The sequence below is a fragment of the Schistocerca nitens genome, chromosome 3 (genome assembly GCF_023898315.1).
Source record: "Schistocerca nitens isolate TAMUIC-IGC-003100 chromosome 3, iqSchNite1.1, whole genome shotgun sequence".
Classification (NCBI taxonomy): domain Eukaryota; kingdom Metazoa; phylum Arthropoda; class Insecta; order Orthoptera; family Acrididae; genus Schistocerca; species Schistocerca nitens.
The window spans coordinates 779,284,660-779,304,192 of NC_064616.1; the positions used below are offsets into that span (position 1 = coordinate 779,284,660).

Genomic DNA, 19,533 nt, shown 5'->3' on the forward strand with positions numbered 1-19,533 from the left:
AGTTCTGCTGTCCACCCCCATTGCTGCGCCGCCCCTGGGTCCCTCCACCCGCCATCAGAAGCCATACTCGACGACGGTGCGTCGTTTCAGGGGGGAGGGACGTGGTATCGATAGCAACGATGCCACGGCCTAAGTGCCAGTTAAGTCGGCACTACGACAGACGACGACGATAGCGCCCTCTAGCAGGCGCTGTTCAGCTCTACGAGCACGACTGTAGACTCACCCCATTTGATCATGAGCATACAGCCAGGACACTTCGCTTCAGCTTCGCATCTCAGGGCAAAGTTATGTATTACTCTTGTTGCTAAAGTAAAGGTGATTTTAATTCACACTGCAGTACAGAGATATTTCCACCTTTTCCTGCTCTTACCCACGTACCTCCTTCCTGGCGGGATACAAAACCCACACTGTTAATACCTGGACCACCAAAACTATCACATGTGACAATGTTCATGAGTGCATTATGTGTTACAACCTCAAGCCATATGAGATATGCCGAGAATAACTACTTGAACTGAATCTACTCTCATCCAAAAAGAGCAAATGACTCCATACCTCATTGGTCCAATGCCTATGCTCTTGGCACCATCTGAATCAGTGCCGCTGATGTGTGGGTGTCGATGGTACACAACATACTGGTCGTTAGCCCGATTCACTGAGCCACTGTGGAGCATGAGATTGCGCGCCTCGCAGTTCTGTTAAATGCGGTTCCTATTGCACCAGCTGTTTGATGTGGATACCTTCTTGCTGCTTTCAAAATGTAGCAGTCATCTGCTACTGTAGATGACCATGGCCAACCACTTCCTCTCTTTCGGGCAGCAGTACCCATGGTTCAGAACACTCCCCCATGAATGTGAAACAATGCTATGAGAAATACTAAAACCCTGATCTACACTTGTCATACTTCATCCTTCTTCCACTTTCCTGATAATTCTTCCCCAAGTGAATTCACCCGAATGCTGTCTCCGGGCTACGTTGTAACAAAGACAACTACCACAGCGCACTGGAACTGTTAGTGGATTGACACACACTGCCCTTCACTGTTCCTTCAACTGCCATGTGTTGTGGGGCTAGTCGCATTCGGTGCTACAGTCACACTGACTTCATGCCATATGATGCCCAACTTTCTGTGCATGACTGGGAGACTTCTGGCAACATGCTCTCAGTTTCATTTATTGCCACTGAGTAGTTCAGGTATTACATTACTTAATCTGTCCCATCCTTAAGTTTTGAAGAGCAGAGTGTGTCATCAGGATCCATTTTGATGTACATAACTAGGCCAAACCCTAAAGCTTTTACCTCTAGATCTATAAGTTACAGCACAATTGTTTAGCTTGGAAGTAAAAATATTAGTTTTGTCAATATTAAAATGCAGAATTTGAAATTATAATTGAACTTGCCAACTACTGACAAGAAGTGGTTATTAAATTTTGTAGAACTAATATGAATCACTAATAGTTTCATTCTTCTATGTAATATGTTGTGAAGTAATCTTCCACATTGATAATTTTTCACAACCTACCACATAGTTTTAATTTTATTCTTACAATTCCGTAATTTGTAGGACTGACTACGATGAAATTCTTGAACTCTGCTGCGACTGTTCATTGTATTATGATACATATTAGTTTCATGCTACACATTTTTATAATGCCAATAGTTATCCGCACTGACAGTGGAAAATGATAACTGTCAAAAAATTTGAAGGTGGTTTGTAGAAATGTATAATGTTAATCATTCAAGTTATCTGTACTGTAACTACTTGGCAACAAGACAGGCTTTCAGTGCCCGCATTTCTAGTGGGATCATTTCACTAAATCCTTTCTTTACTACTTTGGGACATGATCAACTTGATCATTTCAATGCTAGTATTTCTGCATTGTGTTCTCAGAGTCCATTGCTAATTTTCCTCATACTCTACCCCTCCAGCTAGAGAACAATCTGTGAAGGTATTATCTATAAGCCTCCTACTGTTTCCCTGTGCTCTATGAAAAAAACGTTGTCTGCTTCAGGCTGTCTGGCCTAAGTAGACGCGTAAACATTTTTTTCACCTCAGAATCAGTTACCTGGAGAGTAGAGAATTCTCAGAATAAAAATATGGTTGGTTGTGAAGAAAGTATCAGTGTTGAAGGTTGGTTCACAATGTAGTACCTAGAAAAATGAGACTCTTCAGGTCGTACAACTTAAATAGATCCATTAACACAAAATTAACTTAAGTCCCAGCTTATAGCACTGTACCAAGTCTGGAGACGAATGTCATGAAATTTGAACTGGTGGATCTGTAGAGAGCTATAATACCACGTGTTAAAAGAAATCAAACACTGTTAACCACTGCACCAGGCACTGATCACCTCCAAGCCTCTCTGCACTCTAATGCTGTCATCTCCTTGCACACAACTATTTTATCTCCAAACAGCATTGTAGGTTATCCGTCATGTCAATTACAAATAATTTCAACAGCAGCCTTGAGGTACACTGGATGCTACCTTCACTTTTGATGATTGGAAATACCACTAAGTGGTTTGGGAGTTACAGTGGTGGAGGAGAGTATTTTGAGCAAAGGTGAGCACAAATTTCAGGAAATGCTACAATCTGCAGTAGTTTCTGAAAACTTTCTTAATGACCCTTGTACAAAGATATGCAAAAGTGATGACATAAGCCATACAAAACCATGGAGAATGCATGAATGAGTACAGGGAAACAGGACAAGACATAGAAATGTCAGCAATGAGGCTCTGAGCTTGAAAGGATAATGTGGTCAAATATACTAAACCAAATATGAAACAAAAATTAAACTCATCAGCAGTTATTTTCACACAACAAAATGATATACAAAATATATGAGGAATAATGTTTCAACAGTTTCTTGCATTTTATTGTTAATTATATCAATAAATAAATGTGTGTGCACTTTTAAGAGTTTAGACAGCAAAATATTATATACATCTGCTAGCAACAGGAAGTAACAGTAAATAAAGAAATGCGTAGTATACTTACAATTACCAAACCACCAGCCATGCAGTGCACAATACGCTCTGCCTGCATCTTCTGGTGTCTGACACTTCACATACACACATCCTTCACGAGAAGCTTTGTCAACAAAGAGATGAAGGATGGCCACTCCCTCACACTTTTCTAGTATGGCGTCTCGAATAAATGTTGGCCAGTCTTCACCATGCTCGCTGTAATAACAAAGTTTTTAACCTAACATAAGGTAAACAATGGACAAGTGTAAATGTGGATTTATGTGTGTTTAACTGCTGCTATAAGGAGGATTAAAAATACACGAGCCAGAGGCCTGTAAAAAGAAATGTGTAACTTTATTTCAAAGGTACTGACTAGCACTGCTGGGGCACTTGTCCCACTGTCACACAAGGTGGTGAATGGTTGTCTCATAAAACTCCTCCAGCTGCACTTTGAACCAGTTCCAAATGTACTGCTTGATGTCCTCATCCAAGGTGAATCATGTGCCTCTTAGCACCTTCTTTGGTTCACTAAAAATGGCACAATCACAGGGAGACAGGTCTGGAAAGTATGGAGGGTGACTGAGGACCTCCAATTTGAATGTTTGCAAGAGCTTCTTGACTCTGTTTGTTGTATGGAGTCTTGTAACAGTGCGAGGCAGAACGACCCTGTGGGTGAGCTACCCTATCCATTTCCATTTTATCGCTTTGTGAAGCCTGGTCATGGTTTGTGAGTATTAATGTACATTCACGGTTGTCCCATGATGCAAGAAGTAAATAAAGGGACCCTTATCTAGTGTGCATAACCTTTTCTTACATACATGGATGGCCTTGGATTTTTCTGTTGGTGATGACCCTGCATGCTTCCACTGGAGACTGCAGTTTTGACTCAGTTGATATTGATGACACAATGTTTCTTCTCCAGTGACCACATGTGACACGAACTTATTCACTTCCTCAGCACACCACTGCAGAGGCTCAACAGAGAATCCCATTCAATATGCCTGCCGTGCTGAGTGAAGACTGCGAGGCACCCACTGGGTGCACACTTTGTGACATTTCAATCTGTCCTTAACAATGGTGTGAATACTTACAATGTTCAATCTGACTTCTGTGGCAATGGCCACTACTGTCACTTGCCTGTCTGGACAATGGTATCGGTTAGGCGGCGTGACATTTCAGATCACGCATCACTGGCAAATGACATCCTTCCTATCCTGAACGCTTTGCCATGTCTTGACCTTTGCAACAGACATGCAGTGCTCTCTGTACATTTGTGCCATTCTTCAAAGAATTTCCATTTCTTGCATTTCTTCCATTGTCAGGGAGAGTACTACGCCCCTTTTCTCTTCTTCTGAAATCTGCGTTTCACTGTGTTCAACATGACAGAGAGCAGTAAGTTATCGATGTGCGTGCGTGGTCACTTTGTCATGTTATGTGAGTATGCATCTGTAACCCTCCAGTGGCAGTGCTCTTATCAGGACCACACCTCCCTCTGCAATCAATGACCTCATGAACCTTTCCGCAGTTTTCATTTTACAGCATCCAGCTCATTTCTTTTTTAATGTACATTACAGAACAGGTGATCTCTCATAATGCCTGGTAAATAAATTTTGTTATTTCTATTTAATGGTCTTTGTAACTTTACAATATTTTAATGTGCTGTGACTTTATTAACATTTTAATGACACCAAATTAACACAGAGATAATTTCCAACTTCGCACCTCCTCCCTCTGCCTTTGTGCATATGCATCTGTGCCTCTTCCTGCCTTGACAGAACTAATGGATTGTACAGAGGATTATATTGGATATATTACATACTCACATATATAGGGCTGGTGTAATTTAATATTCTGTTTATGCACTCTAAAGAAATTAATACATTCTACTAAAGCTACATAATTTTGTAACACATGGTTCTTGTGCTCTTACAACCATGTCACCCAGTGGTATGTAATGTTAACTTGCTTGTTACTGTGGTCTGCTGTCAGTTGAGCATCAATTTCAGCGGAGTTATCACTTGACAGGATACTCTATATCAAGTTTGTTTCTGGTATGTAAACTTGTTGTCTATGAACCTAAGTGGGTTTGCACTTAATATGTCATCTTTAATTCATGCTTGTATGACAATTGTGGTGTTGTTCTTGACATATAATCTAATGTTGGGCCATGCCTGTAATGCTTCAATTAAATTTTTACTTAGTGACTTGAAGCAATTTCAATCATATAATGGTTGCAGGCTTCCTGTGCAACCTTGTGTCACAAATTAAATTAATCTGCAAGTGGTATGAAGGCAAAGCGAAGTGGAAATGTGGGTAAGAGATTAAGTCAATTGAGGTATGAAATAAAATTATACTGAAAAAATATGCGACAGGATACAAACAGTAGTATAAGAATAGACAATAACAGACTGTATAAAAGCAGTACTGAGCAGCAGACTGGCACTAATAAAGTTGCTATTTGTAACTCCAATCAATCTTGCACAGTTGCTTTTGGTTGCAGCACACACTATGTCTGTCTGTGCCTGGTAAATTGGATAAAAAAATACACGTTAAGTAGTTAATAAAAATCCCAGATCTAGTATGCTCATTGTGGGACCTAATTATAAGTCCAACACACATACGTACAACTGACATAAATATGGATGCAAAACAGAAAGAATTTTAAGATTGTGATGACTCGTCAACCACAAGATGGAAGAGGAAAAGAATGTACCCCTTCCAATGAAATTTCTAGCTAAAGACATATACAAAGTGCCCAACCTATACAATTTATATACAGTTATGCATTGTCCAAACCACCAAAGGGTGCAGCAAAAGATAGAGACACTACCATTGTCTGCCACATGGAAATAAACACTCAATAAGGCTTTCTGTACATTTCAATTTCTCCAGTTTTATCTTCATGCTAACTATGCACTGTGGAAGCCATGGAAATCATTATGTTCCTCGACTTTTATTGGAAAGACCATCGTTAATACATTAAGGCCAATCATTTTTCTTGATGAACCAACTTCCTTCTCCTGGCACATCCAACCATGGTTACATTTGTACTCAGACGAGTCATGCAAAAAAAGTGTCCAACGTGATTATGGCTACATGACTGGAATTAACAGACTCTGAACATGGAATATTAGCTGGAGCTAGATGCGTGGGACATTCCATTTTGGAAATCACTGGGGAATTCAGTATTCTGAGATCCACAGTGTTAAGACTGGGCCAAGAATACCACATTTCATGCATTACCTCTCCCACAGATAAGTGAAGGCTGTTGGCCAGTGCGTTAACGATAGAAAGCTGTGGCATTTTTAGAGAGTTGTCAGTGCTAACAGACAAGCAACACTGCATGAAGTAACCAGAAAAATCAATATTGGATGTACAACAAATGTATCTGTTAGGACAGTGCAGCAAAATTTGCTATTAATAAGTTATGGCACCATCCGATCAATGCGGGTGCCTTTGGTATCAGCACGATATCGCCTGCAGCACCTCTACTGGGCTCATGACCATCTCAGTTGGACCCTAGATGACTGGAAAACCATGGCCTGGTCAGATGAGTCCCAATTTCAGTTGGTAAGAGCTGATGTTAGGATTTAAGTGTAGCGCAGACCCCATGAAGCTGTGGACCCAAGTTTTCAACAAGACATTGTGCAAGCTGATGGTGGCTCTGTAATGGTGGGGGCTGTGTTTACATAGAATGGAGTGGGTCCTTCGTCCAACTGAACCGATAATTCACTGGAAATGGTTATGTTTTGCTGCTTGGAGACTGTCTGCAGCCATTCATGGACTTTATATTCCCAAACAATTATGGAATTTTCATGGATGACAATGCCCCATGTCACTGGGCAGAACTGTTCATAAATAGTTTGAAGAACATTCAGGACAATTCAAGCAAATGACATGGCAACTCAGATCACCTGACATAAATCCCACAAACCCTTAGGGGACATAACCAAACAGTCAGTTCGTGCACGAAATCCTGCACCAGTAACACTTTCACAATTATGGACGGTTATGGAGGCAGCATGGCTCACCATTTCTGCAGGGCACTTCCAGCACCTTGCTGAGTCCATGCCATGTCGAGTTGCTGCACTACACCAGGCAAAGGGAGGTCCGACACGATATTAGGAGGTATTCCACTGAGTCACCTCAGTGTACTTAAGGGAGGTCTTGAGTAACTGCCTGAAGATCAGCACTGAAAATTTCAGTGCGCTGAACAGCTGGTTGGGTCATTTAAAAAAAAAAAAAAAAAAAAAAAAAAAACGCCATAATCTGTCATTTCAAAGTGTAAGTGGAGAAAGTCTGGCTGTGGAAAAATATTACATTGCTACGACAGATATAGGTTTTTAGTCCAGAGACATTTTAAAAACTGATGGAAGTGGCGTCTTTTATAATTAACTTCCTGTAAAACACATGTTCTGTGAAGGAAGAAAAATGCCACTTACGTAAGAAATGATAAAGATTAGATGACAACACTATTGTGTGTAAATAGTGACGAAAGTGAAAAGTTTCCTCCACTAATAGGAAAATTTAAAACACTCAGGTAATCACTACATTGTACGTATGAGTACAACAGCAGTGCCTGGATGACATCAAATAAATTTTACAAGATTTCTTAGGCATTTAGATGCCAAGGTGTGTGCAGCAGGAAGAAAAATTGTATTTATTATTGACCAGAGCCCTGTACATCCCAACGAAGCATCATTTTTTGAGGAATGCAAATTGTGTGTTCCTTTCTCTGAACTGCCCAAGTCATCTGCAGAATATAGACCTGAGCGTAATACAATCCGCTAAAGCCAAATAAAGAGTAGCACTTGTGTGGAAGTTAGTTTCACTCCTTGAGAGAAAGTATGTAATGAGACTTTACATTCCATATGGTCTACATATGTTTGTTACTGCCTGGAATTCTGTAGCACAACAGGCTGCGTTAAATTGCTTCACAAATGCTGGCTGTGGTACATCAGTTGCCATTGAAGATAACCTCGTTTTAGAAGAAGAATGTAGTAGGATCACTAATATTTCTGAAAATGTGGTTTTCCAGGTGTTTGTTGAGATGACTGCATCTTGACTTCCACACCCAATATGGATGCAAGTCAGGTGTGTGAAATGTTTGTGAAGGAATACTGTTAATTAGGAGCTGGTGGTGACAGTAAAAATTACAATAATGATGGCGACAGTGACATGGGTGGTGGTGGTGGTGGTGGTGGTGGTGGTGGTGGTGGAGGATTTTTAAAAAAATGAAGAATGTGTTCTGCGAAAAGTATTTAAATGTTCAGCATAGAATACTGGTAAATTTGTAATTAAGTAACACCCATATCACCACAACATGCTTGTTCCATGTACTCAGAGAAAACTCCCATTTAAGGTGAAAATATTTGGGTCCTGAGACATTCATTAGAAAGCAGTTTTATGTGCATATACCTCTTATAATTAAAATATTACTTACGCATCTGGATCAAACATGTGTCGAATTTTCAGACAAGGTGTTGGGCTGCAAGGCACAGAGTTTGGACTTCCTGCCATGGTTTCAAATGCTTGACCTTGCCAGATCTTACTGCTTCGGTGACTATTGCTTCTGGACAGTTTCTCCTGATTGATATCTTCACCACTCGAACTACAAAAATTGAATATTTATCACACAATAGCATATATTACATAGCTGATCACTATCATACAATATGCATTAAGAATAAAACTAAGAGAAAACATGACTTCAGATCTCCATGAAAATGTAAATAGGCCTAACACAACATCATAATGAACAGGATTGTGTGGGTACAAGATTAAAACTGTGGCAATTGAAATGTAAAATGTGTTTCCATAATGTGTAGCTATTTATCAGACTGTGACATATCTGTCACATTTCCTCCTTTGCAAATATTTTTCTTGCCATGAGGAACTTAAAAGGAAATTTACAAAAAAACATATTCCCTGCCATGTCAGTTTGTAAACATTATATTTTGTCAGTTCATAACCAAAGGCATCAATTTATTGGTACAGTATGTTGAGCAAGGTGCCTATATTTCGAACTGAGTTCCCAAAATTGATCAAGAAAATTCAGTCTTGCAAGGATTGTCCCCAGATGCTTGTAAAACCACCTCCATTTCCTGTCTGACTTATACAGTATGTGGTGAAATATTACTTAATGTTGGTTCTTAAAATTCTTCTGAAACAAGGTTGCTGCATTGAGACTGGTCACAAGTTTTTATTTTATTCTGTATAATTTAATGTATTGATATTTGTTTGATAAACAGGAATCTAGATTACATAATGAATATTCATTCTAATGGTTAAACAAATGTGACTTAACAAGTTTCAGAATAGTCCCCAGCAACGCATTTCACCAATCATCTTGCACTTGGACACAATACTGCTCCACATTTGTGGAGATGACTGATGGCAGAGAATACACAGTTCAGCCTTAAACAAAATGTATTACAAGTCACAGTACTGGACATGAGTCCATTACATCATGCAAGCTGTACAGGCAAGTCTCATCCTCCTACATAATGATGGTGCATTACATCATGCAAACTGTACAGGCAAGTCTCATCCTCCTACATAATGATGGTGGGAAAAAAAAGTAAAAAATCCGGCTACAGAACCCCGTTGATCCATTACTGCCTGTACCCATGAAGACAAAAAGCTTAAGCCATAACTGACTGTGTCCAAAATCATAATTTTTTGACACAAAAGACAACCTCAACTAGTGAATTAGTGCTAGATTGTTATTTCACCATCTGTACACCAAATCCAGATATGATTACAATCTACATGAAACTTATCGGGAACATTTATCCATTCCCACCTCAAACTGTCACTGGTGTGCTACATGTCTGGGCAAAATTAAAATGTACCACCTCATTTTCATATTGTTTGCATACTTCTGTCACATTTCTGTAATTTTTGCAAACAGGGTGAATTTTGTGGTTGGGTTGTACTCATATCCTGAAAGGGTTAGGTATTTTACCACCACCGTAACAGTTATACCTAGTAAAATCTCTTCAATGGTTCACAGGTAAAGCGCACATTAAGAGGCAAAATGTTTTAAATAGGAAGTGATTTCCAGTGGCCAACTGGCTTCTCCCATAAAAAGTAATGTAAATATGCATCTACATGAGGCGATATCAAATATTATAGAGAGAAATAAAGGTAGTACAGAGGAACTTCAATTTTACATTCTCTGTTTTATGTTTTTCACAACTCAACACCATTAAATTTGTAGCCCCTGTGAAAAACACATAAGCTCAATGGTAAAAATTCCCCAATTTTACATTTGTTACTAGCAAGGTTTCCCTGGATTCTAAGTTATTACTCGATGTCTCACTTTTCTTCAACCCATTTTCTTCCTATTCACATCTGATGAGACTGAACAAGTTACAAGTGTCACAAAAGATAGATGGTTCACACCACGGGTGGTGGCAGAGTTAAGGGAATATTTTAGGCTGTTGTGGAGAGGGGGGACGTGAGGGAGGAAATGCTGATGTAATCCACAACTGGTGTTGCCAACACAACTTTCAACATTTAGCTTCAACATGCAATTATGATACGACTATTGCCAGGTTACAAAGGTAATGGAAAAACAAGACAATAGAACAAGGGTTTGCAGTAGCACAATTTAAAGATATTTGTGTTCAAATCTGACAATACATTTGCAACAAGTACATACACTACTCACGTATATACTTTGCGCCACATCCACACCACACAGTGTAGATCGTCAGCGGTGATAGAGGGCATGAAGCAAAATCATAGCATTTGAGCTTTCTTTCAAATTTACATTTTACACGGTGTACAGAAATTCACTGAGCTGACTTCTAATAAGCTTGTAATATCAACTGGGGAACCAAACTCATTTTTTCACATCTCTGTTTCTCTCATCAAGCTTAAAATAACACTTTTAACAGTGGTGAGCATATGAAGTGCGGCTCATAAGAAAAGCATTAAACAATAACAGCTATGGTGGCAAAATTTGTCATTATGCAGATGACCACATTTGTGCTTATTCTTTAACCACTTAGCTACTGTGATGTTTTTGGTTTAATTCAGCATGTTCATAATTTTTGCTTTCTTCTGGGTCAGCACAAAGGATGATCTCTCAAAAGCATGTTCTGAACATGTAATTTGTGGTAGTAGCATGTTAGAAAATAGCTCTTTTACCTTGTACCAGATACGTATTTCAATTTTTTGACGAGATGTTACTTGCTGTAACACATCTGTGATTTTTTAAGAGCTGATGAAATTCATTACCACAAATTAGTTTTTAATGTTGTACTGCATATTTAATTTCCTTCACTTAGAGAGATTTTACACAAAGTATTGGCGATGATTGCAATTTTTAATCATATATGCCAATTGCACATGTTTTTGCACACACACACACACACACACACACACACACACACACACACACACACACACACACTCCTGGAAATTGAAATAAGAACACCGTGAATTCATTGTCCCAGGAAGGGGAAACTTTATTGACACATTCCTGGGGTCAGATACATCACATGATCACACTGACAGAACCACAGGCACATAGACACAGGCAACAGAGCATGCACAATGTCGGCACTAGTACAGTGTATATCCACCTTTCGCAGCAATGCAGGCTGCTATTCTCCCATGGAGACGATAGTAGAGATGCTGGATGTAGTCCTGTGGAACGGCTTGCCATGCCATTTCCACCTGGCGCCTCAGTTGGACCAGCGTTCGTGCTGGACGTGCAGACCGCGTGAGACGACGCTTCATCCAGTCCCAAACATGCTCAATGGGGGACAGATCAGGAGATCTTGCTGGCCAGGGTAGTTGACTTACACCTTCTAGAGCACGTTGGGTGGCACGGGATACATGCGGACGTGCATTGTCCTGTTGGAACAGCAAGTTCCCTTGCCGGTCTAGGAATGGTAGAACGATGGGTTCGATGACGGTTTGGATGTACCGTGCACTATTCAGTGTCCCCTCGACGATCACCAGTGGTGTACGGCCAGTGTAGGAGATCGCTCCCCACACCATGATGCCGGGTGTTGGCCCTGTGTGCCTCGGTCGTATGCAGTCCTGATTGTGGCGCTCACCTGCACGGCGCCAAACACGCATACGACCATCATTGGCACCAAGGCAGAAGCGACTCTCATCGCTGAAGACGACACATCTCCATTCGTCCCTCCATTCACACCTGTCGCGACACCATTGGAGGCGGGCTGCACGATGTTGGGGCGTGAGCGGAAGATGGCCTAACAGTGTGCGGGACCGTAGCCCAGCTTCATGGAGACGGTTGCGAATGGTCCTCACCGATACCCCAGGAGCAACAGTGGCCCTAATTTGCTGGGAAGTGGCGGTGCGGTCCCCTACGGCACTGCGTAGGATCCTACGGTCTTGGCGTGCATCCGTGCGTCGCTGCGGTCCGGTCCCAGGTCGACGGGCACGTGCACCTTCCGCCGACCACTGGCGACAACATCGATGTACTGTGGAGACCTCACGCCCCACGTGTTGAGCAATTCGGCGGTACGTCCACCCGGCCTCCCGCATGCCCACTATACGCCCTCGCTCAAAGTCCGTCAACTGCACATACGGTTCACATCCATGCTGTCGCGGCATGCTACCAGTGTTAAAGACTGCGATGGAGCTCCGTATGCCACGGCAAACTGGCTGACACTGACGGCGGCGGTGCACAAATGCTGCGCAGCTAGCGCCATTCGACGGCCAACACCGCGGTTCCTGGTGTGTCCGCTGTGCCGTGCATGTGATCATTGCTTGTACAGCCCTCTCGCAGTGTCCGGAGCAAGTATGGTGGGTCTGATACACCGGTGTCAATGTGTTCTTTTTTCCATTTCCAGGAGTGTATGTCAGTAAGTCAGTCAGTCAGCAGTAGCCGACCACGACAGTCGCAGCAACAGATAAGTAACCGCATTTGTCATTTACGAGTTCCTAAACCGGAGCGAATTTTATTATATCGTCTGTGTGCTTTAATAGTTTAGTTTCTTGAGTTTCTGCGTGTAAATTTAACATCTAATAGCCACAGTTCTCGTGTTTTTGTTTGTGTCAGAAAGTAAACCGATTTTGTGACATACTAAAAATTTCAAATCAGGGTCAAATTATTTAGTTTCACCTGAGTGCTTCGGTAGTTAGGTTTTTGAAAATCTGTGTATTACTAGGCACAGTTCGTGCGTTTTCGGCAGGTTCTACAATAGAATTGCACAGCACGTGCTGATAGTCCATTTATCTGCATAGTTTAGTTTTCCACAGTCTTTAGTATGGACAGGGACTGCGATTGTTGTGTGCAGATGCGAGCCGAGTTGGTGACACTTTGCGCTCAGCTTCAGGCTGTGATGGCTTCAGTTACACAGCTTGAGGCTGCAGTGGATGGGCACCACTGTTGTGGGTCGGCTGTGGGTATCTAACGGATGTCCAGGACGTCAGAGTCCTCCCATTGGTCCTCACTGGTGGCCAACCCAGTTACTGCTCGCACTGAGGCAGACCCTTCACCTGTGGTCGAGTGGGAGGTCGCCCCGGGGCGAAGCAGGTGGCAAAAGACTTCCCAGGTGGCCACACATAAGGACTCTCCGGTTTGTCTGACAAACAGGTTCCAAGTGCTGTCTGTGGCTGACACTGTCAGTGAGCCAGATGCTGTCGCCTGTCCTGTTTCAGAGGAAACCACTCAGCCTGCAAGATCTAGGCAATCGCAGAGGGTGGGATTATTGGTAGTTGGGAGCTCCAATGTTAGGCGCATTATGGGGCCCCTTAGGGACTTGGCTGACAAGAATGGTAAGAAATCCAATGTGCACTCCGTGTGCATACCAGCTGGAGTCATTCCAGATGTGGAAAGGTTCCTCCCAGATGCCATGAAGAGCACAGGGTGCAGCCAACTGCAGGTGGCTGCTCACGTCGGTACCAATGATGTGTGTCACTTTGGACCAGAAGAGATTCTCTCTGGTTTCGAGTGGCTAACAGAAGTGGTAAAGACTGACAGTCTTGCTTGCAAGATGAAAGCAGAGCTGACCATTTGCAGCATAGTCGACAGGACCGATTGCGGACCTCTGGTACAGAGCCGAGTGGAGGGTCTGAATCAGAGGCTCAGACAGTTCTGCGACCGTGTAGGCTGCAGATTCCTCGACTTGTGCCAAAGGGTGGTTGGGTTTCGGGTTCCGCTGAATAGGTCAGGTGTCCACTATACGCAGGAGTCAGCTACACGGGTAGCAGGGGCTGTGTGGTGTGGAATGGGCGGTTTTTTAGGTTAGAGGGTCTCGGGAAAACACAAGAAGGGCTTGAGTCACAAAGGGTGCAGGCTGAACACAGGAAAAAAGTCGATACAGGAACCGTTGGTATAACAGTTGTAAACTGTAGTAGCTGTGTTGGGAAAGTACCAGCGCTCCAAGCGCTAATAGAAAGCACTGATGCTCAAATCGTTATAGGCCCTGAAAGCTGGCTAAAGCTGGATATAAGCTCAGCCAAAATTTTTGCAAAGAACCTAACGGTGTTCTGAAAGGATAGGCTAAACACGGTTGGCAGAGGTGTGTTTGTTGCTGTCAGAAGTAGTTTAACTTGTCGCGAAATTGAAGTAGATGCTTCCTGTGAGTCAGTATGGGCAGAGGTCATTGTTGGCAACCGGAATAAAACAATAATTGGATCCTTTTACCAACCTCCCAATTCAGATGATACAGTTGCTGAAAGGTTCAAAGAAAACTTGAGTTTGATTTCAAACATGTACCTGAATCATATGATAACACAGCTCTACAAAATAATTTTTTTTTTCGTTGCCAGGGAAGTTTGAACGAAAATGGGATATTGTTATGATACTCATTCCGAGTATATTTGTACTTTTTCCAAATTGGCTCTGGTTTTTGAGATATAGGTTATTTGTGGAAATGAGAGTTTCATGTGGATAATATCGACTGCAGGGTCCATATATGGTGTAATGTATTTGCTACCTGTTTTTTAATTAGTGATATTGTACTACCTTTATTAAACAATTGTGCTCAGAGAGTGCATCTGTGTGGTTGAGGATTACATCATGCAAACATCACACTGTCAGCATGTGTTCAGTCCTGTTGTGCGGTGCGTGTGTTGAAGATATTGAGGGTTGTGCAGATTTGAATTCGGCGGTATTTGACATTCATTTGTTGGCCGAGGTAATCCCCGCAACAGCCGATAGGTAGCGTTCAGTGTAAACAAGAAAAATGGCGATGGTCGAAAGTCACACACATGTGCAGTGCAGCTTCAAGGAGATAGAACCTTTTCATCGTGACATAGCAAATAAGAGGTGAGTATTCATTTCACACAAAACAATTAATGATGTTTGTTGGATGTGATTGACATGCAAATACAAGAAAGTTCTGCATAATATGTAGTATTTGTGCAATTTTGTTTTAGGAAAACATGAGTTCTTCACGCCGTCTTTGCGTGAACCATCCAGATGAGTTCTGCTACATTTGTGGTGAATACGTTCTTCAAAAGAACAGGAAGAATATCACTCCTTTTGTGAAGGAAGCGTATCTGGCATATTTCGGAATTAAACTTGGAGATCAAGACAAGGCGTGGGCACCCCATAAAGTTTGTAAATGCTGTGTGGAGTGCTTACGGCAGTGGACAAGACGAAAAAGGAAAAGCTTAAACTTCGGAGTGCCTATGGTATGGCGAGAGCAGAAGAACCATACAGATGATTGCTATTTTTGCATTGTTAATGTGAAAGGTTTTAATAGGTTCAAAAAACGAAAGTGGGAATATCCCGATTTGGAGTCAGCAAGAAGACCGGTGGTGCACAGCAACGATGTTCCTGTACCAACCTTCACAACATTACCCACGCTAACATGTGCACGGCGAGGAATGTACAAGTAGTGGTTCGGAATACGAAGGACATGAGACACAACCCCAGCAGTTCGACCAGAAGGAGCTCAGTGACTTGATACGAGAACTCAATCTTTCAAAGCAAGCATCAGAACTCTTAGCATCCAGGCTTAAGGAAAAGAACTGTCTTCATCCAAGTGTTAAAATAACAGCTTACCGGATGAGAGAAGAAAACCTTCTTCCATACTTCAACCAAGAAGAGGTTATAGTGTATTGCAGCAATATACCTGGACTTTTACTTGAATTGGGGCTGCCGGAATATAGACCAGAGGACTGGCGTCTCTTCATAGACAGTTCCACTAGAAGTTTAAAATGTGTTCTCCTACACAATGGCAATCGTTACGCATCTATTCCAATTGCCCACTCAACAAAACTTTGTGAAGCATATGCTAACATCAAGATGGTTCTGCAGAAAATTCAGTATATGCAGCACCAGTGGTTGATTTGTGTTGATTTGAAAATGGTGAACTTCTTGCTTGGACAACAATGTGGATACACAAAGCACCCATGTTTTATCTGCATGTGGGATAGTAGGGCAAAGCACGAACATTGGAAGCAGAAAACATGGCCTCCAAGGGAACATATGGCTGTTGGTGAAGCAAACATCATTAATGAACCTCTGGTTAGTAGGGACAAGATTGTTCTTCCACCATTACATATTAAGTTAGGACTAATGAAGCAATTCACCAAAGCTTTAGACAGAAATTGTAATTGCTTCACATACATCTGCAATACGTTCCCTGGACTCAGTATTGAAAAACTTAAGGCAGGAATATTTGATGGTCCTCAAATTCGCAGGCTCATCAATGATACCAATTTTACAAGTGTCATGACTGTCACTGAAGCATCGGCCTGGAACAGTTTTGTCGCTGTTGTAAAATGTTTTTTGGGCAATCATAAAGCTCCCAATTACGAGGAACTGGTCAAAAACATGCTCACTAACTTTCAAAACTTAGGAGGTAACATGAGCATAAAATTGCACTTCCTTCACAGCCACTTGGATCAATTTCCTCGTAATCTAGGTGATTTCAGTGAGGAACAAGGAGAGCGGTTCCATCAAGATATGAAAGGAATAGAGGAAAGATATAAAGGAAGATGGGACAGGCATATGATGGCAGATTATTGCTGGAATCTGCAACGTGACTGTTCTGAAGAGACCTATAAAAGGAAAGCGTGCAGGAAGCGGTTCGTCATGGACGGAAAATGATATACTTATAGAGAAACTTTTCAATTATGTTTTATACGTGGACAAATGCCTATCAGGTTTTCATAGAAGCTATTTATAAAGATTATTTTCTTTTTTCATTGTAGTTTGTAGCGCTCGAGTTCAGTATTAGCAATTTTTTCTAATTTTTTGAATAAATCATGCATTATCTCAAAAACTAGAGCCAAACTGCATAAATGGTTGCTATATTCGTCCTCAGCACCACTAGCCCATCCTAAAGCCACTCAAATATCCTTGGCAAGAAAATGAGTGTTGACCAGTGTAATAGTTGGTGGTGACTTTAATTTACCCTCGATATATTGGTGAAAATACATGTTTAATTCTGGAGGTATGCATAAAATATCATCCGAAATTGTGCTAAATGCATTCTATGAAAATTATCTCTATAGCAGTTAGTTCATGAGCCCACGCGAATAGTAAATGGTTGTGAAAGCACACTTGACCTCTTAGCAACTAAAAATCCTGAGTTAATAATGAGCATCAAAACCGATTCAGGGATTAGTGAACACAGGGCTGTTGTAGCAAGATTGAATATTGTAATCCCCAAATCCTCAAAAAATAATCGAAAAATATACCTATTCAAAAAAGCAGATAAAAATTCACTTGACGCCTTCCTAAGAGACAATCTCCACTCATTCCAAATTAATAATATAAGTGTAGACCAGATGTAGCTTAAATTCAAAGAAATAGTATCAGCAGCAATTGAAAGATATATACCAAATAAATTAACAAACGATGGAGCTGATCCTCCTTGGTACACAAAACGGGTTAGAACACTGTTGCAGAAACAATGAAACAAACATGCCAAATTTAAACAGACGCAAAATCCCCAAGATTGGCAATCTTTTACAGAAGCTCGAAATTTAGCGCGGACTTCAATGCGAGGTTCTTATAACAGTTTCCACAATGAAACTTTGTCTCGAAACCTGACAGAAAACCCAAAGCGATTCTGGTCGTATGTGAAGTATGTTAGCGGCAAGAAACAATCAATGCCTTCCCTGCATGGTAGCAATGGAGATACCATCGAAGACAGTGCTGCAAAAGCAGAGTTACTAAACACAGCCTTCCGAAATGCCTCTACAAAAGAAGACGAAGTAAATATTCCAGAATTTGAATCGAGAACAGCTGCCAACATGAGTAACGTAGAAGTAAATATCCTCTGAGTAGTGAAGCAACTCAAATCACTTAATAAAAGCAAGTCTTCTGGTCCAGACTGTATACGAATTAGGTTACTTCCGGAGTATGCTGATGCATTAGCTCCATACTTAACAATCATATACAACCGTTCGCTCAATGAAAGATCCATACCCAAAGACTGGAAAAATGCATAGATCACACCAATATTCAAGAAAGGTAGTAGGAATAATCCGCTAAATTACAGGCCCATATCGTTAACATCAATATGCAGCAGGATTTTAGAACATATATTGTGTTCGAACATAATGAATAACCTCGAAGAAAATGGTCTATTGATACACAGTCAACATGGGTTTAGAAAACAGTGTTCCTTTGAAACGCAACTAGCTCTTTATTCGCATGAGGTGCTGAGTGCTATTGACAAGCGATTTCAGATCGATTCCATATTTCTGGATTCCCAGAAGGCTTTTGACACTGTACCACACAAGCGGTTCGTAGTGAAATTGCGTGCTTATGGAATATCGTCTCAGTTATGTGACTGGATCTGTGATTTCCTGTCAGAGAGGTCACAGTTCATTGTAAACGACGGAAAGTCATCGAGTAAAACAGAAGTGATTTCTGGCGTTCCCCAAGGTAGTGTTATAGGCCCTTTGCTGTTCCTTATCTATATAAACGATTTGGGAGACAATCTGAGCAGCCGTCTTTGGTTGTTTGCAGACGATGATGTTGTTTATCGACTAATAAAGTCATCAGCAGATCAAAACAAACTGCAAAACGATTTAGAAGAAATATCGGAATGGTGTGAAAAGTGGCAGTTGACCTTAAGTAATGAAAAGTGTGAGGTCATCCACATGAGTGCTAAAAGGAACGTGTTAAACTTCGGTTACACGATAAATCAGTCTACTCTAAAAGCCGTAAATTCAACTAAATACCTAGGAATTACAATTACAAACAATTTAAATTGGAAGGAACACACAGAAAATGTTGTGGGGAAGGCTAACCAAAGACTGTATTTTATTGGCAGGACACTTAGAAAATGTAACAGACCTACTAAAGAGACAGCCAACACTACGCTTGTCCGTCCACTTTTAGAATATTGTTGCACGGTGTGGGATCCTTACCAGATAGGACTGACTGAGTACATTGAAAAAGTTCAAAGAAAGGCAGCACGTTTTGTATTATCGTGAAATATGGGAGAGAGTGTCACAGAAATGATACAGGATTTGGGATGGACATCATTAAAAGGAAGGCGTTTTTCGTTGCGACAGAATCTTCTCACAAAATTCCAGTCACCAGCTTTCTCCTCTGAATGCGAAAATATTTTGTTGACACCGACTTACATAGGGAGGAACGATCACCAAG

At 41.3% G+C, this 19,533-nt stretch overlaps 1 protein-coding gene across 6 annotated transcripts in view; it reads right to left on the minus strand.

The window, feature by feature from the left end:
* LOC126248788 (inner nuclear membrane protein Man1) overlaps window positions 1–19,533 on the minus strand; it is a 374,228-nt gene that overhangs the window by 55,891 nt on the left and 298,804 nt on the right. For all 6 annotated transcript variants that reach the window (XR_007545538.1, XR_007545537.1, XM_049950169.1 and 3 more), the window contains exons 9-10: window positions 8,410–8,577; window positions 2,998–3,182 (exon numbers count right to left, since the gene is read on the minus strand). Coding sequence is in view for 4 of the 6 variants with exons in the window: in XM_049950169.1 (XP_049806126.1) it covers window positions 2,998–3,182; window positions 8,410–8,577 (353 nt within the window). In the remaining 2 variants the exon portion in view is untranslated. The remainder of the gene's footprint in view (window positions 1–2,997; window positions 3,183–8,409; window positions 8,578–19,533) is intronic.